Source organism: Crocodylus siamensis, chromosome 13, assembly GCF_052110815.1.
Source record: "Crocodylus siamensis isolate JL-2025a chromosome 13, ASM5211081v1, whole genome shotgun sequence".
NCBI classification, from domain to species: Eukaryota; Metazoa; Chordata; order Crocodylia; family Crocodylidae; genus Crocodylus; species Crocodylus siamensis.
In genome coordinates, this window is record NC_143407.1 from 30,946,411 (window position 1) to 30,970,613 (window position 24,203).

The 24,203-nt window shown below is 40.0% G+C and overlaps 2 protein-coding genes across 6 annotated transcripts in view; one reads left to right on the forward strand and one right to left on the reverse strand.

The window, feature by feature from the left end:
* Window positions 1-3,307, forward strand: part of CLUH (CLUH binding protein of NUMT mRNA) — a 49,701-nt gene extending 46,394 nt beyond the window's left edge. For all 3 annotated transcript variants that reach the window (XM_090026292.1, XM_090026295.1, XM_090026294.1), the window contains exon 26: window positions 1,319-3,307. In XM_090026292.1, the coding sequence (XP_089882418.1) occupies window positions 1,319-1,487 (169 nt within the window). In that variant the 3' untranslated portion in view covers window positions 1,488-3,307. The remainder of the gene's footprint in view (window positions 1-1,318) is intronic.
* PAFAH1B1 (platelet activating factor acetylhydrolase 1b regulatory subunit 1) overlaps window positions 2,051-24,203 on the reverse strand; it is a 63,020-nt gene continuing 40,867 nt past the window's right edge. For all 3 annotated transcript variants that reach the window (XM_090026296.1, XM_090026297.1, XM_090026298.1), the window contains 6 exons: window positions 23,952-24,120; window positions 21,439-21,541; window positions 20,445-20,673; window positions 18,700-18,801; window positions 17,927-18,083; window positions 2,051-13,076 (listed from right to left, as the gene is read on the reverse strand). In XM_090026296.1, coding sequence (XP_089882422.1) covers window positions 13,003-13,076; window positions 17,927-18,083; window positions 18,700-18,801; window positions 20,445-20,673; window positions 21,439-21,541; window positions 23,952-24,120 — 834 coding nt within the window. In that variant the 3' untranslated portion in view covers window positions 2,051-13,002. The remainder of the gene's footprint in view (window positions 13,077-17,926; window positions 18,084-18,699; window positions 18,802-20,444; window positions 20,674-21,438; window positions 21,542-23,951; window positions 24,121-24,203) is intronic.

Below are 24,203 nucleotides of genomic sequence, written 5' to 3' on the forward strand. Positions count from 1 at the left end.
AATCGCTGCCCAGATTGGTGCCGTGGCCTTGGTCTTGTTGAACCCTCACAAACAGATGCTGCAGCTTCAAAACCCCTGCCTGCCAGCTGTGATAGGGATGGGAGGTAGCTCATGACTGCTCCTGAGCCTAAGCTCTTGGCTGGAGGCAGGTTGCAGTGGCATCAGGTTCCTTCAGCTCCATAGCTCTTTTTGGGATGCACTTGATGTTGTGAGACTGCTAGGATAATCGGCATGGCTGCAGAAGCGGTGGTATTCACCTGGGATAGGAAACCGTTTTGTATAATAATCCCATCAATACTATTTGTTATGGCTGACTTTATAGCTCTGCAAGCAAACAAGGCTCTGGTACCTGCTGCTTCCTTGTGTAAACTGGTTGTTTGTAAGGCAGCACCACAATTCCTGCCATGCACCTTTTATGTAAGGCTAGAACCGCAGTGGCAGTTTTGAAGCAAGGTCTGTCCTTCTCTCCTGTCTCACGATTGTATTTATGGACAGACTAAATGAGAGTCCCATCCTGTCTTAATTAGTAGCTTGGATACATGCAAGGAAGAGATTGGGCAGTGGCTTTCTGTAAAAATCCACGTGAAAGGTCACAGGAACTTACTAGCTAGCCATTACAGGCTTCAGCTGCTGCCTTTATGGCTAGGCAGGGGGTGAGCACAAACTGAAATGATGGAGCCATGCCCAAAAAAGGCATGTGGTAAAGCTACCCCAGGTCAGCCTTTACAAATTCTCTTGGGCAGGCAGTGCTTGCTTCAGAGAGACCTCAGTCCAAGCACCAGGACAGAAAGGACTGCTGGTAAATCACAAACAGTGTAAGTTCCTTGCCTGCCTCCTGCTTCCAGCTGGATACACCGATGCCCTTGGCTGCAGCAGCTGGGCTGAGATGTACTCCCTACTGGGGTGGGAAGCTGTATAATGCACTTAGTTTTTTCAGTCCATCACCTGGTGTCCTCTGGCTTGTTAGTGGGGAGCTTTGCTTCACAGTAGAGCAGAAGGCTGCTCATATGAATGGCTTAGATTGGACAGAACAGGCATGTGCTGCCCATGAAGGTGAAACTTTGAGGTGGCAGGATGCTGCCCAAGTACAGAGTGGACCAACCTGAATCTCTCTGTGGCCAAAATAACACGCTGAGCTCTCTTACCACCCTCATGCGGTAGTACAAGGTGTACCTGCATGTACAACCCTGCTTAGCTGGAGAGGAGACTGGGATTCAAGGACTAAATATGGGTGGAAACATTGTAAAACTAGGCAAAAGCAAGGTGTTTGTCAGATACCTGACAGTCTTTGGCTTCTCCTTCCCTTCCCCCTCACCAGCCAAAAAGACTTGGAGAACCTGAAAGCCGAGGTGCAGCGGCGCCAGCAGCTCCAGGAGGCCATCAGGAGCAGTGAACAGCTGGAGCCAGAGGACAGCATCTCTGAAGAGAGACGGACTGAGACCAGCACACCTTCTGCCGAGGTCCCCCCAGCACAGGACTCCGCTTAAAAAGTGTACCTCGCTTTTAAAAGAAAAAAATAAGGTTTAAACCATCCTTTTCTGAATCTGACCCAGGGTCTTGGACTCCCCTGAGGCAGCTTCTCCCTCTCTTTTTTTTTTTTGACAATGTTATTGCACTGGTACAACTAATACACAATGCAAAGAACTAAGTTGAGAAATGTAATCTGTCTGACTGAGCTTGTATCTGCCACCGCAGGGGGGAAGGTGGCCAGGATGCAGCAGCAGCATCTGAGAACATCCCTAGGTGAGCACAGCCAGAGGCTGTCCTGTCTGTGTGCGCGTGTGTGTGTATGTGCGTGTGTATCATCGGTCATTTCTACTTGTACATACAAATTCCAAATGAACTGTCTGGAGGTAGAACATTTCTCAGGTCATTTTTATGTTGACTAAGGATACTGCTTTGCAAAAAAGAAAAAGGAAAAAGAAAAAAAAAAAAAAAGAGAAAAGGAAGTCTCCACCATCATCCCAGTACTCAGTTCTCTCTCAAACCTGGATTCCAAGCCAAAAACTGATTCTCCTTCTTTGGGTTTGTTTTTCTTGGGGGGGGGGGGGGGGGGGGGAGGTTCAGTCACTACCATAAGCCACACTATGGAACAATAAGCAGCCATATTTGTATCTATTGAGATGATTTAAACCTGTAAAGTGGGAATGTACAGCTTTTTTCTACATTTAGGATATAGCCATGGGGGTTCCTTTTTAACTTTTTCTTTGGCAATTTAGTGGGTTTTTGTATCCATTCACCTTCTGATTTCATGTTGCATGGATCCTCAAAGATCCACCTATGCACTCTGCTTGAGCCTGAGTGCCACATGAAATCCCATCCAAAGAGCAAGGGTTTAGAACAAAAAGCACACCTAGAATTCAGTTGCGATGGCAAACCCCAGTGCCTACAGTTGATCAGTCTTGGCACTTGAGTGAACTGTATAGAAGAGGTTCACATCATGGGAGAACTTTCACCCTGCTGGAGTCTCTCTCTTTTTGGGAGGGCAGGAATGGGGATTTGCTCTCACTTTAGATGTTGACTTTATTAAAAAGACTAGAATGAGCAATGGTGTCTCAAGCTAATCGGCTTTAATTTTAAGGTGATCTGCAAACTTCAAGCTAAACAGGTTTGAATCATGAATCTTCACACAACCTAAAGTTACTAAGCATTTTTCTTTGTGGGGAAATATTAAAATTCCCATAGCACTCAGAGCTATGGCTAATAAATCTTGTTTAATTCTCTTTGGGTCTTGCACACCGGGTTTGAGACTTGTTCCTAGAGGAGCTTCCATTGCTGGCAATGGATGTTATAAAAATCAGCAGATGCTGCTGAATGTTGTTTTTTTTGTTGGGGGGGGGGGGTTCCTCCCCATCTCCCCTCACTTTAAGTAGTGTGCTCCCTGCTGGCACAGCCGCAACACAAATAGGTTGTAGTCACTGCAGACCATGCCGACAGAGTTGAATGTCCTTTATCCAAGCAGGTGAAGACATACAGCGAGATTAGGATTGCTAGTCCAAAACCATATCATGCTGACACAGGAGTCCAATCTCTCGTCTCTTTGTCTGTCACCAGTAGTACTTTGCTAATTTTAATTGCTTTTGTTGACCTTCTGGAAAAGAAAGTGCTGTCACTGTGCTCTGTACCTGTTTGGTTTCTGTACTGCATTACCAGGTCTTTGTAACTTTTGGGAGAGGGTGGAGAGCTGCCTCTGTCTACCTTGTTGTAGAAGGTACAAAAGCAGGAAGTGTTCTTAGTAAAAGAACTTGCTCCCACCACAAGCCTATTTGGACTTCCTGGAAAGCATTCAATAAATGACTATAGTGCATCTTTCACCCAAGGGTTTTTTTGATAATGTCTTCCAGTTCTAGTCCATTAAGCACCTCTTAAATAAAAGCAGATGCAGCGTAGTTTGAAGAGCTCCTATTTCTTCAGCCAGGTTGACTCTAAATAGATGTTTAGGGTCTTGTCTATCGGCTTATGCCACTAACAGCCTGATTGGCTTCTTTCTTTTCACTTGGTAGTCAGGTAGGAGATGGACACAGTTGCAGAGGCGTCAGGAGGCTCTCCTGAGAACTGGTATGGATTTAGCATAAGATAGTTACACACACCTACCATTAGTGGGACTTAGGCCTTTCCTTTAGGGTGGGCTCTTTGGGTAGGTCTTTCTTTCCAGTGGGTTTAATATCCCCTTAAATGCTTTAATAAACTTCAGCACTTGCTCCGGTGATTCTGAACCAGCTCCCTTTCCTAGCTTCAGAGCAATTGTTAAACTTCAACCTGTTTCAAAGCCAGCAGGTGGAGTACACTCATAGAGCACGAGTTGTAAATGGCCCACATGTTAATAGAGCTTTCCTTCACCCTGGATACTTACTCAGCTTTCAGGCAGTTGAGCAAGGGGTTTTGAGGATTGCTTCCAGCCCCGAGGCAAAAATAGCTTCATGCATTATAGTTGAGAGGAACAAGTTGTCTGTAGTTCTCACAAACAGGTCAACACAGCCACATTTCCCCTGGGAATTGCAGTATGGGGTTTGTATCTGACCCTGAAGCCTGGCTTCACAGCAGCAAGGTCTGCCCACTTAACCTCATGGAGTCTTGCTACAGGGGTAAGTATTAAAGTCAGACTTCAGTACAGAAGTGGCTCATGTACACACAGCTTCCAGGGAGAGATGGAGTTGAGTATCAAGGGCTGAATTAACTCCTTATAGACTACATGCATAAAACTTTTGTAAGCAGTAGCTCACTTGAGAATATGTTAACATCTGATGAAGTATGGTACTGTGCTTAAGTACACCTGATTTAACTCGTCAGTGGTGTAACTTTACCCTGCCTTCAGACTAAATACAGGAAACTGCTTCTCAGAGTTAACTTCAGCAGCAAAGTGAGATGGACCACTTCTAGCAGATGAGCCAAAGGTAGTAACTACTGTGATTGGTAAGACTTTGCAAAGATGAACATGGCTCAAGTTTTCCTCTTTTTAAGTTACAATTAAGTCCTCAGATGATACAGAAGGAAGGTAGTCTTAAAAACAACGAATGAGAAATACAGCTGCTTCCAACACAGTTTCATTCTTAAAGGCTCAAACCCTGGTTCTCAGTGGGAGCACATGCCCCTGCCTGGGTTAATTATGTTCAATCCAGCTGCCAGTCCTCTCGACTTTTTCAAAAGGGAGCGCAGTGCATGTTATTTAAATGTTTTGTCAACTTCAAACCTAGTTTCACCAGCTGTTTGGTTCCAGGCACTTTACAGGAAAATTGCTGGAGAGGATTTAAGAACAAGTGTTAGTACTGTTTTGAGTCCAGCAGGCTGGTCTTAAAGCTAACTTCCCTGCTGTCAGGCACACAGAAGTAGAGGGACAGGAGCAGTGCCCTGCTACTAGTTATGTTTAGAAGCTTACCCCACAGAAAGCAGGAGTCAGAAGCTTAACTTAAAGAGCTTCAAAAGAAAGCATTGCATCGCTTGCTGGCTATGCATTTCACCACAGTTGTGATTTAAGGACAAAGTAGCACTTAAGTAACATTTCATCAGTCCAAGCCAGAAGACAGCTCACAGCAGTAGCAGTTCTTTAGTATGCACTTGAAAATAACAGTGCCTCTTTCAGCCATTTGACACAGGACAATAAAACCTTTTCCAGAGCCTACTTGGAATAAGAAGAGAGGCAGGAAAAGGCAAGGTCAAAGTTTCTTTTTATTGCATCATCTTACCCCAGCCTGACTTCAAGAAACAGTCAAGCATATAAATAGCCTGCTTGTGGTTTATACGGGTACTCGAAGGGAAAGGGATAGAGATGCAGATAGTGTAAACAGTGAGGCTGGGCAAGTGATTACTTTTGGACACCAAATCTCCATAGATTGTACTGAACAAGTTAAAAATAGAGCTAGTCTAACTGCAAGAACTGAGCCAAGTTGTTCCCCCTCCCTACAGTGAAATGTTCACCAACTCCAAATTCCACTTGTGGGCTAAGCCCCGCAGGCTGTAATCTCTGCAAGTTGAAGAAAATGGGGCATGCAACAGGAATCATCTTTGTATCCTGGTCTTGCATGAAACCAACTGATCAGAAGTGAAAGGACTAGCCCAGCATGAACAGCTTCTGCTAGGAACTGAAGTGAGACCTGAGCATACCCTCACCAAGCAATACAGCTATTTAAAATCAACAGCTGAATTTGCTGTTAAGTAAAACACCAAAAGGATTTGAGGAGCTGTTGCTCTTCATTTCCCCACCCCTAACTCCCATTCAACCATCTTCTCAAGAAGCCTGCCGCTGTTTTAGGGCTCCACACAAAAACACCACGAGATCATCATATAAGCAAGTATTCTTTTGCTGAGCAACTTACTTTCCCCACGCATTTAACCAAAGAAGAACCCTTTATCCAACAAGCAGCTACTTTTTTGGTAGGTAAATACCTACCATACCTGGCTCTCATCACTAACTTAATCACATTTATTCGCACAAACACATGTGACTTACAGAATTACCACTTCTGTTTTGCAGTTGGGGAATGGAAGGGGTGCGTCTTCCCCAAAACGCTGGCCTGCATTATAACTGGAGCACAGTCCCTACCTTGACTTCAACTCGACCTAGAGGTTTGGATGTGGATTGAAGTGGCCGCCAGGGTCATGCAGGAGGCCCATGGCAGATCAGGGAATTGAATCCAGATCTCTCCAGTCCTGGGCTAGTGCCATAGCATGAAACATCCCTTCTCTCCATTGAGCCAACTATTTTTGCCTGTACTAGTAATTTAAAGAATCAAAAAAACCCCCAAGAACTACTACTATGGGAAACTTAGTGTCATTCCATGAAACCCTGCCAACCCAAATCCTGTCTTAGTCTAGTCAAGTTCACATCCCAGAAGAGAAACTTCTTATTAGCAGGACCATAAAATATTAACCTCATTAAACCACTTTGCAGACAAACAGTGCATTCTGGGAAAGTTAAATCAGTGAAAGCTACAAAAGCAACAGCAGTCCTAGGGCAAGGATTGGCTCTTCTTGACAATAAGAAATGCCTATTTTTATCATCCTTCCCTTCCTTTCCTCATGAAGGAATTTCCAGGAGTTGTCATACCAGAAACAGCTTAAGAATACAGTGAACAGCAACTCTGTAATCTTTTAGTAGAACAGAAGTGCCATCGGTTGTGTACCATTACTGCATTTTACCACCTACAGAATGTAAAAAGGAATTTAGCCACCTTCTATTCAACCCTATTTCAACACTTCAATCCCACAATATAGTAAGTGGTTTTTATGCTTTAGAGTATAAATCCCTCATCTGCTGAAAAATCTAGACATGCTAATAGCTTTATACCTCAACTTTTGTTAGGAGTGTCATGGGTTTTACTTGCATCTGTCATGCTCCCTCTTAACAAGCACTCAGTAGTAAAACCACACATTAAAGACATCAAGAAGTATATGCATTTTTTTTCCCCCCAATAGGGTGGGGATGGCAACTAGAGTTCAGCACCATTCTGTACTTGTCTCCTACATGTCAATAATTTCAGCCAGGGTGTGTGTTTGGACATCTTTTAACATTCCTGGTCTCATAAACCATTATAAACAGGCTATTCAAGGAACAAATATCTGAAAGTCCTCTACCTGTCTCAGGAAAAACTCTTCTATGCAAGGCTAAGTTTATGCTGCTATTATATTGCACCGTTTTAGTAAATGCTGTAATTAAACGACCACTAGAGCACAGCTAATACAGACAGATTTAAAACATGGACAGATCTAAGCTGCTTTGCTTAACTTTTAATTAAGATAGGAGAAAGATCCTTAGGTTATAACATGCTGAACACCAAACAAGCCCTTTCAAAGCAGGTAATCTTATTTCAACACTGTCCATGCTTTCACTGTCCAGAGAACCAGAAACCCCTTTTCAAGCATCAAGCTCACTGCCTACCACTGTGACATTACACAGAAAGGAACGGAGAGATGCCTCAGTTCTCCCGAAGCAATCCATCTCTTCTGAGGGAAATAAAAAAAGGACAAAATAATATATAGTGTAGACAAGATGATACCCTCACATTCATAAGAGAAGGCTCAATTAAACCCAAATTCAGTGCCATTCAGAAACAGAGCTGAGAATGGTTTATTTCTTCATATTTAGGGGAAGCTAGAAGCAGCTTAAGCTTGGAAATAGATCAGACATTTACATGAATGAGGCAATCCAGTTATAGACTAAGTTACTGTCCTCTGGAGGGGCAAAGAGGCAAGACCACAGAGCTAGCTGAGATGTCTGACAAAAGCTTTACTTCCCGTCTAAACATCGGTTTACTTCATCCAAAATTTTGAGAGGGTTCTGTCCGCTAAGTTACTAGCCTTGAAAGTTAGTTTTAAAATGGACCGTCTTACTGACATTTAACACACCAAAAAAAAAACAACCCCCCAAAAAACCCTCATTTTTCACTAAAAGTTACTTCCAAGTAGGGTTGGATTTGCACTTAACACCATCTAAAAAGCTTGCAGACACCTGCGTCTATGCCGCAGCACTCGGATACCTTCAGATCCTTTCAAGGGTGCTGCCGTGCGCTATGCACCGTTAGCGCGGTTAGGTGCACAAAGATGATTCACAAGATAAACCAAGATTTCAGATAGGAATCCATCGTATTTAAAGCATGTTGACCTGTTGTGATCTACGAGTTCTTCATAATAAAAGAATTGCATTATTCTTTTCTGTACTTAAAGAACTAGTGAAAACTAAGAGCTGGCATTTTCTGAGGTGCCTTGACACCAAGGCCGGGAACCCACTACCCTAGGCGGGTAACGTATATTGTTCAGACTACTCAACTCAGCAGTTAGACCTCACTTCCCAATGTGCAACTGGAAGTTACTATTTACTCTTTGTCCAGCAAGGAATTACAACCAAATAAATACAACCAAGCTTTTAAACAAGGGCAGTACCATCAAAATAAGCAGCAGCAGAAAGCCTCAACATCCTCGTTTCCCACATGAAGAAAAAGTCTAGAAAATTGACCCTCAAACCTCAACACTGCTGAAAACAAACTGCACAATGTATCCAAGCAATAAAAAAGGTAGCAATCACAGGTTATAACCTCCGCTTTTGGCCAGACAGCATGAAGGGTTCCCATTTCTTCTCTTCATGTAAGATGGAAAATGAGTGAAGTTCTGCAGGTTTATTCCACCTTTCATTCCTTGTACAGCAAACACCCCCACCTTAGCTTTCGTGCGGGATCCTGTTTGTTCTAACCGCTTCTAGATTTGAGATCGAGTCCATATCGGCAACTCCATAATGAAACATCTCCAAATACTAAGCTTTAAAAAAGCTTGAGCTCAAAGTTTGTTATTCCTGAAATCTAGATTCTCCTGTAGCTAAATCCGCAAGGCACAAGATCAAATGAGTGCTGTATTAAAAAAATAAAACTGAACACCCTCCATATGGAGTGATGCTTATTTAATAGGAAGAGATTGTTAGTGTACAAACATGGCTGCCTTCAAGAAACTACTGAAATGTGCATTAAACAGCATTCTGTATAGCATGAGTGCTTAACTTTCTAATCATGTAACTTAAAAAATAAGCCTCAGTTATGTAACATTTAGTCAATAAAACCTTGGACTATTCTACAGCCTCAGGAATGCCTCCCTGTTAAGAACATGTTTCACAAAGTTAATTTTATAAAAAGCAAATGAAGTGTGCAGTAAAAGCTGAAGGGTGTTTTTTTTCCAAAATAGTTTTAATTCTTGCATCCAAGGAAACCAAAAAACAAAAAAGCCCCACGTCTAGTTTTATATGCATTTAATAGTTTACCAATTGGTACAATAAGATTTTTTTAATATGCAGAAAACATGAATAAATTTTGTTTTACACAGTCTGAGAGCAACAAATCTTACTGTAAAACACAGAGCAGTATTATATACATTCCTTTACTGATTTTTTTTTTTTTATTTTATTTTATGTGTGTCAATATCTTCAGTTAACTCCTACAGTCTGGGAACTGTTTTCTCCAATTGCAACCTCTACATCGTTCTTATGAAAAAAGAAAAAATATCGACGTTTGCCTTCATGTCAATGTCAGGATCAACTTCTAAACTTGAAGATTTCACTCACATATCTTCAGAATGAACTCAGGGAAGCCTGAAGAATAGGTAGGACAAGAAAGCAGCTACTTACATGACACAGTGGAAAGATAAAAAAGGCCAGTTAAATCCAGTCGTGACTTGTAAATCCAGCTCACCCTTCCCCACCCCCAGAGTGTTTTTCCCCCCTTCCTTTTTATACATGTATAATTTCTTTACTAATAGAGTTTCTTGGTATTAACTTATTTTAAGATACCCTGAACTTTATGTACAGCTGGACAGAGAAGAGTCATTCTAAGTGTGTTTTTCCTTCATTCTATTCAGCAACTTTTATACTCAAATTGTTAAAAGGATTATCAAGCCACCACTGTCAACAAAAAGAAGGTATATTTTTTTCATTTAAATAGCTTTCATGGGAGACAAAAGCTACTTAAGAGTGATATTACCAGGCAGTTCACATAAAAACAGAAGGAGGCAAACAGGAGAAGCAGGGTACTGACAGTATAAGTAGACTGGGCTTGGTGAATCTATAGCCAAAGCTTTCAAAATACTACAGTGCTCCACAGCCCTTGGACAACTTGCTAGCAACTAGTTTTTGTTTTTTTGTGTTTTTTTTTTTCTTTTTAGTTAGTGCCCCGGGCACATCATTGGTCACACCACACACAAAAGCAGGACGGCTTTTTACTCTTCTAAAGTGCAAGATGCTATAAAAACCATCGGCTTTCAGATCATGTCTAAACCACAATAAATTCTGCACTTTCAAGAATGCATCTAGGACTTCCTGGGCACGTTAAATTAGTGTGGCACTGGAATGTCTGTCTGTCCTCATTTTAAAACAAACAAAAAAAAATCTTTTTTGCTGTTGTCTATTTGGTAATGCAGTTCTATATATGTATTATTTTCAGCGATGCCAATTTTAGTAAGGAAAAGTGACAAAGCAGCAGTGAACCTCTAAAATCCTCCAATAAATTCCTTTCACAATCCAAACCAGTAACCTCATTATTGTACTTATCACAGGAAAGGCACAGGATTAGACAGCTGACAGAAACATTGCAGACAGTGAAAAAAAGATCAACACAGTGTAATATCAAGAGGCAACAAAGCAAAAAACCCTCGTAAATCCAACTTCTGTGTTGTTTCTTTTGACTTTTTCTTCTTTGTCTAAACAGGGCTTTAATTTTTGATCCATTTTAGGACCATCCCTGAGATTATTCACTGCTTATTAAAAGGAGAAGTTTGCAAATCAAGCTGTTTAAAAGTCTAAATATTCAGCAAGATGTTTCACCTCTCAAAAAACAAAATGCTGCTCACAAGATTTTAGTTAAGTCTTTGTCCTTGTAAGCTGTTACATGCGACAGGGAAAGAAATGCCGTGGACAAGTTTCCACATAACAGGTACCTTTAATTTCTCATTCATGTTTATGAATTATGTACACAATTGTGGTTTACTTCACCATTAAATAAAGTTGCTACATCCTAATCAGGAATTAAAATGCTGTACTACTATACACTTGCAGATGTATACAGGAATTTTAAAATGCACCACTTCTGTGTATTTGGAATTCTCAAAATAGGACAAATAGCAGCAAACCATTCCAGTCAAAAACAGCTAATGCAAAAAAAAAAAAAAAAAAAAGACTTCAAATTTGTGCATGTTCAACTGTGGAAGTATTATTCAAAATAATATACACCACTGGATTTAAGGAATTAGCCTGGATCTTAACCTGGCTCCCAAAATACATTAGCACTCAGTTTCCTCCCCCTCCTCCAGAGGCATGTCAATGCAAGGAACCAGGTACAGGAATCCAACTCCTTCTGGTGGAGGCACCGACCCTTCTGCGTGACTGTAGGAAATCAACAACTCTTAACCCTCGGTTTTCTTAGTGTGTACATCCTCCAACCCAATGCTTGCCAATTTATTACATCTTTAAAAAGGGACAGTTTTAAAAGCCATGGATTAAACAAAATGAATAAAACAAAGCACAGAATCAATTCACCTGTTAAAATGTCAGACTGGTACTTCATTACACTGTAAATTTTAAAGGGGATTTTTAAAAGACCTGGTTAGTTAGATAAGTAATGGAATTCTTAATCATCTACAATGGAATTTCTCACAAAAAGCTGATTAAAATATTCACGTAATATTTTTCATTCACATCAGATCAAAATATGTAACATTAGGGATATGCAAGTTAAAAATTCTTCTACACCAAATGAATACACTAATTTACCAAATCAGACCATTTCTGTTGGTTTGTTTTAATATTTACTTACTAGTATCATTCCCACACTTGGGCAATTTATTTTAAGGCTAAAAGTTTTAGGAAGCTTGTATCAAAATCTGTAATGGAGTCTACCATTTTATCATCTGATCCATTTTCTAAAGTATTTTTAGTGCTTTCTTTAAAGAATTGGAATACTGTACCCCTAGCTCTCTCAATATACATTCCACCATAAATTTTGATGCAAGCCATGTTGAACTTTGTCATGCTACAGAAGGGTTTCTTGAGCACTGAGGAACCCCTGTATTCCCCAACCTCCCGGACAGGAACAATAATACAAAGGAAACTTTGATATCATTGTATAATGGGCATTGCACATCCCTAAAAAAAAAAACAAACCCCACACATGAAAAACAAACAGTAAAGTTGTACCACAGTATAGTCAACGGGGAGATTAAGCTCTACTTGGAAATTAGATCACTAAATTCTAGTAGTACGGACAGCTCCTCCTGGAAGTGTGTCTAGCGAGGAAAGTACTTTAAGCTTAGTTTTACAGTACAGCTTAACTACTGAATGACCAAATAAAAATAAATATATTTATCACATCAGCTGCTACCGAGCTCTGTTGTCTCATTTCAGGTTTACAAGTTAGTTCTATAAATATACCAACCTTTGTGTGATAGGAGGCCAAAACAAATGATGCGTTCTATTGATTTGGCAACTGTGTCATGACAAAAATTCCAAAGTTTAATTAATTCCCATTAATTACATATAAGGTTCAGAAGATTCTGAATTGCAGCCTTATTATCTAGTATCCTTAGAGAAGATTTATTAAGCACACTTAAGTGATGTTACATAGATACACATTTCTGAAAGAGCCCTACAAAACTTTTCCCAAATGAGGTCACCAATTCAGGCACCAACAGACAGCAGAAAGAAAAACAGGTATAATTATCCGACATAGAACGACACTGTCAACTATTCAGTTAAGTGCCCTATTCCAATTATCCAACTTCTGCCTTCTTAGGTCTGATGTGACCAATGCCAGCCCATGTTCTTAAACCTATGGTACTTCTAGACAACGTATGTAAATTTACAGTATACAATTTGGATTCACCATGCATGAATACTTTGTGTGTAACATTTAATAAGCTCAATCTACATCCAGAATAATTTACATGAAAGGACAATATTTATTTAAACAGAGCTCAATGGGTAACCATGGTATCTGAGTGCATCCAGAGGAAAAGGGGGTCAAATGTGAATTCAAATCAACGGCACTCCCACACTTTTACTGTTTGATCTACACTTCCAGTAACCACATATGGTGCCGTCTTGTGGAAATCTGTGAGAAAGAAAAGCATATGTTAAAAGAAAAAAAGTGAATGCAGCAATTCACAGTACCACCCTTCCCAAGAGACCCATCCCCCAAAAAGGGACAATGCACTATTTAAAAAAGAAAAATCAAGACGAGACTAAGTCTTTAAGGTCCCTGTGGCAGGTGCCATCTTGGTTTTGCCTTCAACTCCTTGATTGAATCTCATTTTGTCACAACATGAAAAATAAGAGCCCAAAGTGCATATACCTAGAGGAATGATAAAATTAGTAATGAACAAGTTCATCTGAAAACTACCAAGCCCGGGGATGTGGTCGAAGGCAGCGTTATCAGTTCTTGCAAGAGAACTTTACAAAAAGAAAATCAAAAACTAAAAGAGGTGCACATCTCTCTCAGCTTTCTTCTGGGACTCAAGACTATGGAGACCTGCGTTCAGAGTCTTTTCAGCCACAAAGGACCTCAGCTGAGATGAACAGCAACTTGGAAAACATTTGTTCAGATAAAGAGATACCACTGTTCTATTTCCTTCAAGGAAAAACTCTCCCCTTTTTTTATAAAAAGGAAGTGTTTGGATCCAATCACACTTGTTGAGCAAGGCAGCATTTTCCCATTTTGGGTTTTTTAAATGGCAAGTACAATCATATATACAGTTATACAAGACAAGTATTACTATCAATGGATATAAGCTCTGCTCCTATATCCTTTGCTTGTTTTTCCTTTGGAAACAAACCAAAACACTTACATCTCGTATATTAGCAATTAAGATGTTCAAGAACTCTGAAACAAGCCTATAATGGCCACATCTACATGTGTGCTTTACTGCAGAGCAGGCTAATTAGCTGTGGAGTAAAGTGTCACCATGTAACAGTATTAAGCCGCAGTAAATTAATTTATGCTTGTCAGGGACAGTACTATCTTATGCTGGGGTAATTTACTGCAATTAAAACATGCAGACATTGACTGCAGGCATAAATTGTACTCAGTCAGCTGGACTCCTGCCTGCTGCCTAGCCACACAGTTCTGCACTTTCACCAACCTCATGCCCCAGCCAGCTCTTGCACCACCTGACACTGCACCCAGAGCCTGGGGCTGACCGCCCATGCCCCCTGCCAGCCAAGGCCTGCTCTGCCTGGGCTCAAATTCCTGCTGTCCTAGAAGCACATGTAGACACTGTGTGCACCTGGTAATTCACTCTGGCTCAAACTGCTCTGGAGTTTATTACTTCACATTAATTGCATGTATAGATGCACCCACTCTTGTATTGCTGGTGTAGGTAATTTATGAGCCAGGCATGAATAGATCTTTCACAAGCATAAAAGCAAGACTGCTTTTCAGGAGACCTAAAAGCACTAAACACTAATCGATTTTGAATCACATCAACCAGGGGACAACCAATATTGGGAGATTTAGCCGAGAGGGATAAGAGGACTTCACTGAAACTTTCTGGCACGCTCCAGAAGTCTTTTAGCAAAAGCTAAATATTGAATATTTGGGGTCTGTCAAATTGGCAGCCCTGGGCTGAATGCAGCCCAAGAGGCAAAAGACACTTACCTGGCCACTGCTACCTCTACTGCTACTACAGCTGGGGTCTGCAGGTTCACTCTCCCTTCTCTGCCTTCCACTTCATGTTCCCACACTATTGGGGGGCGCAGGGAAAGCAGTGTGGTGTAGTATGGCTGGGAAGCCAAAGGTGAGGCTAGCAAGCCCACATAGCACACAAGCTAGGGGGCCCATGGCTTGTGTTGGTACAGCTCACAGGGCAAGCTGTACGGCTTAGCCTTAAGTATTCCAGAGCTATCCAATTTCTAACAGTCTTGAGGGTTAGATAACCCTTGACTTTGTTACCTCCCTTTTGACTTTACTCCTAAATTCTTCATCTTGAACACAAGTGTGACAAGTGACAAAAACAGGAGCTCTCCATAGCAGTCCAACCTCAGTTTAAAAGGAATATAGTACAAACTCACACTTCTCACACTAAATATCTGGTCTGCACGCTTCAACTTGGAATCAGTGAAGTTCGTTTTTAATCGACTCCTTGTGCATCAACAACTAGTATGATTCAGGGTGGGTAAAAATCAATTACTGGATTTGAAAATTGGATTTTATTTAAATCGGGTTTTTATTTTTTTAAAGATACTTTAAAAATAACCTATATAAAAATAGGTTTAATTCAAGAGATGTTCAAGCTCAAAAATATCATTATGGAATAGGGATGATAACTTCTAATTATATACTATTTCAGACAATATATTCATGTAACTTTTCTTAGGAAAAAATATATAAAAATAGGTCACAACAGGCCATGAGAGTCCAGAGGAGAGCCACGCACATGATCAGAGGTCAGGAAAACAGATCTTACGATGACAGGCTGAGAGCCATGGGACTCTTTAGCCTGGAAAAGCGTAGGCTCAGGGGTGATCTGATAGCCACCTATAAATTTATCAAGGGTGACCACCAGGATCTGGGGGGAACGTCTGATCACCAGAGCACCCCAAGGGATGACGAGGTCGAACGGTCACAAACTCCTGCAAGACCGCTTCAGACTGGACATAAGGAAGAATTTCTTTACTGTCCGAGCCCCCAAGGTCTGGAACAGTCTGCCAGCGGAGGTGGTTCAAGCACCTACATTGAACACCTTCAAGAGTAAATTGGATGCTTATCTTGCTGGGATCCTATGACCCCAGCTGACTGCCTGCCCTTTGGGCAGGGGGCTGGACTCGATCTTCCGAGGTCCCTTCCAGCGCTGATGTCTATGTAATGTCTATGAATTATATTTGGGACCCAATCTTATGGGGTCCCCAGAGGCTCCTCTATACATTAGTAAAGTTAGAGACAACCATTCTGCCCAATGGGATTCAGTACTCAGCCTAGAAGATCCCATGAAGCATCTGTGATGCTTAGTTTCAATTCTCAAACTGTGGATTTCTGTCCCCAGAGGTAACATCCTTATTAGCAGCAGTATATGAAGATGAGAGAACAGACCTGATTACCTACGCATCAGCCCTATTGTCTCTCTGCAAGTTACCTATACACAAAGTCAAGCCCTTACCTCTCTCTAAAAGTGCAAAGTTTCAAGAAGTTAAATGAACAGAGGATTGTTGGGGGTGGAGTAGATCTGGGCAAGGGGGAGGAGTCTGGAGATAATGCAAGCAGAGAGGGGCAGTAGAAACAAAAGAACAACATTTTGAGCAGAACATTCCAGAAGTCTTGAGGGAGAAGTTTGGGTATAGCCTCTCCACTGACTTGTGATCTAGTGAGGGAATGGTATGGTAGAAGGCAAAACCTATAATGGCAGCAGGCTTGTGCCAGACCACAAAAAAGAACCTGTTTGGGAATATTTTAATGAAGTTCCTCTACCCATGGATAAGACAGGCACGCGTGCAGAATGCAAACAGTGCAACAAAGATATGCAAGGCCTGGTTGCCCAAATGAAACTTCAACATGAGAAATGCTCCTTCTCAGGAGGAAGCTGCTTTGAAGATCATCCCTCCAGAATACTAACTATAATAAATTTCAGAGCTAAGGCGAACCATTCAAGAAATATATGTTTGCTGATGAGGTTTTAAAGGAAGTCACACCAGTGAACTGGTGGAAGTCAATCAAGCACCTGGATCCATCAGAGACTATTGAAGTGATAATCCAGCTTAACAGCAGTAGCTTCCTCTGCAGGCATAAAAAGAATAGTTTCTTCCTTTGGACCAACTTATTCTAAACTGAGAAATTGCTTGGAAACTGAAAAAGCAGGAAACCTTGTCTTTTCTAGTCTCTGAATAAACAGGAAGAGGAAAGTGAAGACTGAGTTTGCTACATCACCCAGTATTTTAAGCGTCTCATGTTGACCTGGATGAAATAATCTATTTAATTTTTGTTATAAAATACATTTCACATTTATAACTAAGATAGTTAAAAATTCAAAAATACATATGCTTGTTTTGTTAAAATAATTATACACGCTTGTTGTTCAAGAAAAATATCCAAAATACATCAGAGCTTGCTGTTTTAGTTAAATAAAACAAATTTAAATGTCTGTTTTTGGTGACAGTCACTATTGTTGTCCTCCTAATACAGCATGGCAAAATACCGCCCAAATATCCACGATTAATCTAGTGAATTCAAGATAGTTCACCTCCAAATGACTTCACAAGTATCAGCTTCAAATAACTTTGGTAAATAAAATAACCAAATCATAACTTAAGTTTTCTGATGTAGCCACAAAATGAATCTGAAAAAAATATCAAAAATCAATGACTGCTTTAAAATGTATAGTGTGTACTTTCTAAAAACGAAACCTACACCTGTCCATAAGTTGTAAATAATATCCATTAAAGGCACATGAAACAAGAATGCACTTTTTGTAGAAAACAATGACTAAATCAAGGCTTCCTGACTAGTGATTTAAATAGATATGGTTTAAATCAAATCCACCTTGGTGTGATTCACCTAAGATAGCAAATGACTGTCAGATGGTGATTTTCAAATCAGCCACCAACCTGAGACGAATTTGAATGAGGGAGATAAAACATATCTGAATGTTTAAAACAAGTGACTAAAAACTTACAAAATTCCTACAAAGTAGAAGTCTTTTTTACTAAGTTTTTACCTCCTTCCCCTGCAACATTTCCCACATTGCTGATGCATCTTAATTTTAAATAAACGTTTGGGATAATTCTGAGCACCTGCATCACCAGTGGCAGCACAGCTTAGGGACAAGATATAAACTGCACTTACAAAAAGCAACTCAAGTACAAAGAGGTCCCACATTTAAATCTTCAGAAGGGTACTTCTGTGCCTCAAACACATTCATGAAATAGTGTGGAAAGGTTGTAATTCTGATTGCATGCTCTGCAGCAAATACATACCCAAAGAGGTAACAAAGTGTTCGTGCGCATTGAGGCTTTTCATGCATCGTTTGTTCTTGTAGTCCCAAACACGTAAGGTCTTGTCATCAGCACAGCTCAAAATAAATTTCCCCCCAGAATGGAACAGAACTCCACGTACCCAGTTATCATGGCCCACCTTAATGAAGAAGCAGAAATAGAAAAAAAGTGAGACGATCTAAGGGAAAAATGTATTAAATTGGTCACATAGGCACAAAAACTGTTCTCTAGTTCTATCAAAACTACTAAACCTTAATATTTATTTAAAAATGGTTATTAGAATAACACCAATGCCACTGACAATGAGAATTCCTGTTTTGCCCTTAAGTGTCCTGTACTGGGGATTTTACCAAGGGTGGAATGACAACTGGTAATATTAATGCCCTGCAACATTAGGCCAGCCCCTTACAACCTTTTGAATGGTGCTTGAGTCTCAAGACAAGGATAAGTCTTTAGGCACTTAAGTTCCAAGAGGTGAACCAAAATTGCCACATAACCATACCACAGTACTCCAATTCTATGGAAAGCAATTCTTAACACAAAATTTGTCTTAAGAATATTATTCCTTAACAATAGCAAAAAGAGAAATATGAGGCTACTACAGCGCACATGTTAAATTATTTAGAATCCATTTGATTTGCTTTCAAAAGGGGAGTTTGATTAGTGCATTTCAAAATAAACACTTAAGATCATTTTGTGTTGAATCACTAAAATTATCACTATGTCTGCAAATATTAAAAACACAAAAAACTTACAAGTGTCATAAGGCACATGCCAGTGCTAATGTCCCACATCTTAATGGTTTTGTCTCTGGATCCAGACAGCAGAAAAGGCCCAGGCTTACCGCTTTTCTTAGTCTACAATAACAATTAATTTTTTAAAATGTATATTTTCCATACAAAAGAAAACATGTAGAGACCTTAAAGACGGTGCGATTTGAATTATTTTTTTCAAATTAAGTGGAAAGCAGACTGTTAAATGACAAGGTTAACACAGTAAGACTGTTAATTAAAACACCACTGCCTAATTAAAATAAAGGTTTGTCAGAATTTCATTATTATAAACACTAACAGGGAAAAGCACAAACACTAAATCACTGCAAAGCTTACACAGGAAAATAACAGTTTCTCTCCTACAGTCCCAAACCAAGTTTCCATTTAGGAGTCGAGATCTACTTCAGTTTTGCAAAATCAGACCGTCTCTTTTAAAGGAAGGTGAATAATGACAAATACTTCTTCATAACAAATCCAAATAAGCCACTGTTTTGAGTGCCCCATCATGAACACTGAACCATCAACACAATTCCTTCCATGATCCCAATTTTTTCCTCTCCCCGCCCAGACTATCCAAAAATACATTCTCAACTTACTAAAATCTGGGCGAAATATGAAAGCAAGATTTGGTCCTCAGGACCAAAAAGTGTCTCAACTTTACAGTTAATAGATTCACTCATTTCTTTTCAAAAGGTAGATAATATAATTCAGTATTATTTATTTGATTTATGTTTTTAGGTGATCAGTCCAGAAGAGGGCAAGAGAGCACTTCTTTTGATAATTACCAGGGCAAAAGGAAATCTGCTAGCATTTGGGATGTATTAAAAAAAAAAACAAAAAAAACTTTAATTACTTTAAGTATTCTTAGGAAGTGAATAAGATCCTTTTGACGGACATTGTTTGTCCAAACTTGTCAATTTTACAAGTTCCTTATAGCTTACTTTTATCTACTTCTTCCCTGTAGTTCAGCTAAACAAAGAACTTCCTCTAGCAGAAACAACTGCTCTCTACAGCGTAGCTGAATTGCTATGCTATTATTTTCACTAAAGGTGGTTTTGGTTAGGGGTGGGGGGTTTGTTTTTGCAAACCAGAGCAAGCCTGCCTTGATGATTTGCCTCTAAAAACAAAAGATTTGAGGTATATAGTTGAATATGGGAGAACCGAAAGAAGGAATTCTCATATCAATCCTTTCTGTACTAGAGCTTTTGGCCAAAGCTCAGCTCAAGGGAAGTCCCAACAGGCCTTTGATAACCATGCCTGGCTGCCTGCTTCTGAATTCCACGAATACCCCCTCATATCTGAACATCTTTCAAATGATGAACACTCATGAGCTCCCTTCCATGTTCCATTAACGCACTGCAGGATGATCGCTGGGGCTGCCTGAAACCCTAGCAGTTCTCACCCTTCTCCCCAGAAGTAGAAATAGCTGTACACCATCCCTCCCAATAATGAGGTTAGAATTAGCACCCAGTTTACACTAAAGTAAGAGCATTTCCACTACGAATGTCAAGAAGTGGCATTAACCATACTATATACACATTTTCCACATTAACCCAGATTATACTATATACACATTTTCATACCTCTGCTACATCCAAATCTTACAAGAAGTGTAATACGTTACATTTGATACGTTATCTAGCCATCAGCGTGTAAAAGAATATTCTAAATCGTCTGTTGCATTTGTAGTGTATGCAATACAATCACCACAAGCATTAATACGCTACCTCTGATCCTGTGGCTTCCGATATGGTGGAGTATGAGCTCTCGGGAGCCCAAGAAATGCATTCTACCACATGCTCATGTTCTCGGAGCTCAGCTTTGCACTCCTTTGTTGCTACTACCCAAACACGCACAGTCTGGTCATTAGAACAACTGGCAATCAGGGTGCCATCTTGGTTAGGCCGCACCATGCGCACCCATTCTCTGTGTCCCGTAAAAGTCTTCACACAATAACTGTAAAAGAAGAAATGCAGGCTGTGACAACTGAACACATGACTATATAAACTAGTGTACACCAGTATTTATAGTTTACAAACATTATAACTAAGGTGAGTGATTTAAGAACAACAGGCATTAAAGTACCCATTAAACATGACTGAAAAGGCTAGAGAAGGGAGATGCAACTCATGGAAAAGACAGACATCAAATAAGAAAGACAAGGCACCTAAAATAAGCAGAGATAGGGAGGAAGAGAAGCAATGAAGTGGAGGGAGCCTAAGGGAAGGCTTATATATTGAGAAAGTTAGGAGTCTTTAAAATGCTTGCTTCTAATCAGATATGTAGAAACCTACAGAATACAACAATATTTGATCTGTGGTTCAAAGCATAGGGGGGAAAGCAAGTTTAGTGGGAGGGGACTACATATTGAAAGACTGAAAACTGAGAGTGTAGAGTTATGGAGAAAGGCCTTTATTCACATCAAGAAAGGTGAAGTTGGCTGTAACCAGTTACACCCTTCCAAAATCTACAACAACCCAGTCCAACTGATTCAGAGCCATGGTAGACCAGAAACTCGCAAGGAGCGGGGGAGAAAAATCACAGGTGACTACAGGAACATCAGGGCCCAATCGCATAAGACAATGTGATTTAGCAGATAGTTGGAAGGCATGCAAGATAAAGTTCAGATGGCATTCAACCTGTATACAATACGTTTTTTACAACATAAGAGTTATGGTTCATGTCCTTTTGGTGTGGAGGTTTAAACAGAACTACACTTACCCTGTTTGAACCTCCCACATTTTGATAGTTTTATCCCTCGAGGCAGAGACTATATGATCTCCATTGGGCATGATGGCTACTGAAGAAACATTATGATCATGACCTAAAAACAAATTAAACTTTTATTAAAGTGGTGCCTTCACCCATTATTGTCAAAAGGCAGAAAGAACCCAACACTCAGTTCTCTCAGGGAAGCACATTTATCATCAGTCCAACCAAAGATCTTATGGGAAAAATCTTAATGCACAAGCATACAGGATTTTACTTGTAGTAGCTATATTATACAGCTATAAAGCATTTTGCTTGTATGTGTATCCACATTAGTGCTAGAGTACTAAAATATTAAATATTCAGCTCGTTCCACTTAGTAATTAACAGTTTTACAGGAATATAGTTTAATGGCTTTGTTTAAAACCATCTTAGGTACACTATTTACAAATGAAATCTAATATGCCATAGATGCCAATACCACATTGGTGAGAATTTAGAAAGAAAGCAACCTTCATCAACTGGGCAAGCCTGCAGCCAATATGACAACATGACGTTTGTGAATGAATATTAAATGATTAGACACTTCTTCCACCAGCAAGGCTGCTGCAGAATTTGAACAGTATAATGCAACTGAGAGCGCATAACTAACAGCAGGGAAATCAAAGGAGGTCTACCCCCTATCGACTAGCAGGCTAAAGACAGACAAACAAGGTTGAGTCAGAAAAACACAGCTCCAACCCTGCCCACACACAGGCTGTCTAACTTGATACATAAAACTGAGAAATCAAACTGCATTTATCCCATCTGCAAAATGGGTCACCACAATCCATCACAAGGATGCTGGTGACAAGTGAACATTTTGGGAAAACAATTCCTTTTCCAGGAAGCTAGTGTTTCAAAGACTTGCACAGAAAAAGCTCTAACAAATGAAAACACTAGAATTTCCAGCAATATAGTTACCAAGAAAAGTCTTTAACCATATTACATAATCATTTATACAGAGGTACTTTTGCACCCAGGTCTATAAAGGCAGCACTGATTTTGAGTTAAAAGGCAGGGGCAAGAAAACAGTATTTCTAAGCTTAGGACCAATCATTTGTTATTTGTATATCACTCCAGCTAAAGGGCTTTTTTTTTTTTTTTTTTTTAAATGCATTAATTTCAGCCGCTTTGTACTGACACGAGTATGGCGTATCAGCTCTTTATGAATGAAAGGTGTCCTCACAAAAAACAGATTCAAGTTCTGCCCACTCACTAATACAAGATTTAAAAACAAACGTAAATTTTGCAAAACTCGAACTCCCACTAAAATTCAACCATGCTGGTGCTCATTAGTATTCTGAGGTTTTTGACAGGCACTTAATTTCTCAAATTTTCCATATTTCATCATTAAAGTGGCTGCTCAACAAAATGTAACTGCAAAGTCATTAATCTATTGTCATGTTATAACTCTCTACCATTTACAAACACATTCCACGTTGAGGCTGTTCCATAGAGAGGTACTGAAATACTGCAGCCACAGAAGTCAGTGACATACAGCAAGGAAAGAAGAGAGGCAATGCCCAAAAAACAAGTCCTCTCCCTGACCTACTGTAGGTAGACACAATCTCTCTTCTCTGTTGCAGTGCTCAGTTGGCTTTTATAGAACTGTAGATACTCCCCTTCAAATTCTGGACAGCTAGCAACCGTTTCCTCCTTCCCCATTCTTTAGGTCTCCCCCAAATTTAAAGGACGACAATTAATTCCCTACTCCTCATTAAGACAATGAATGATATCAAAAAAGCCAAAGCAGAGATGAAACAGCAGCATTCATATTTTTTTTTAATCACTGTAAGAGACGATTAAAAATGCTGTAAGCCAAAAAGATTTGTTCTTAGCTTGCTAATGTAAAAGGTGGCCTTTCCAACTGCCATCAGCACTACGTGGCCTTTTAATCTCAAACTTAAAAATTATGCCATGGAATGTCTGGAATCCTGACTGGGAGACTGCTCATCCACCACTGTACAAGTGAACATTTTACATACACAACTTATACGTCTAAAGCAGGAAATAAGTTTATTCAACACAGAATATTGAGGAAAAACTCCTGAACAAGGTAGTTTCAGCACATCAAGCAAAGAAGCCAACTCCTTCCTTGTTCTTCCAAGAAGTACCAGCTTCAAGTGTTTTTGTACCATACTGTTTTAGGGTATGACCCTAATTCCTACTGAGCCCTGGAAACAGCCAGTACTAAAGCTATCCATCTGCCATTTCATCTAACCACGCATATGGAATAAACGGTTTCCAGTACCATCATACATTTCAGATCAGAGATGCTATTACAGTTAGTAATGGGGGGGGAAAAATCCACCATACACATCTATATAAGGCACCCAAAATATTAAGATATCACTTCTGTACCTTTAAGACAATGTTTCCGTTTTGCATCTCTTTTCATAATCAGCAGTTTTCTAGACCAAAAAAATTAATTGATCTATCTTCATCTTATAAATCACTAAATCAGTCTCCTTTATATACCTTACCATGCATGGTTCTGATGCACTCAAAGCCCTGGAAATCCCATAGCTTAATGGTCATATCAGCAGAACAAGAGGCCAATAGTTTGCCACTGTGGTCAAAGGAAATATCCTGCACAGAGTCTGTGTGTCCCTTAAGGGTTCGTTCAAAATCGCCCGTCTCGTAATCCCACACCTAACAAGTGAACAGAAAATCTGTTAGCATCAGCTTATTACTCTTCACATTCCCCAGCCTTACATTTGCACTCTGCAGGCCAG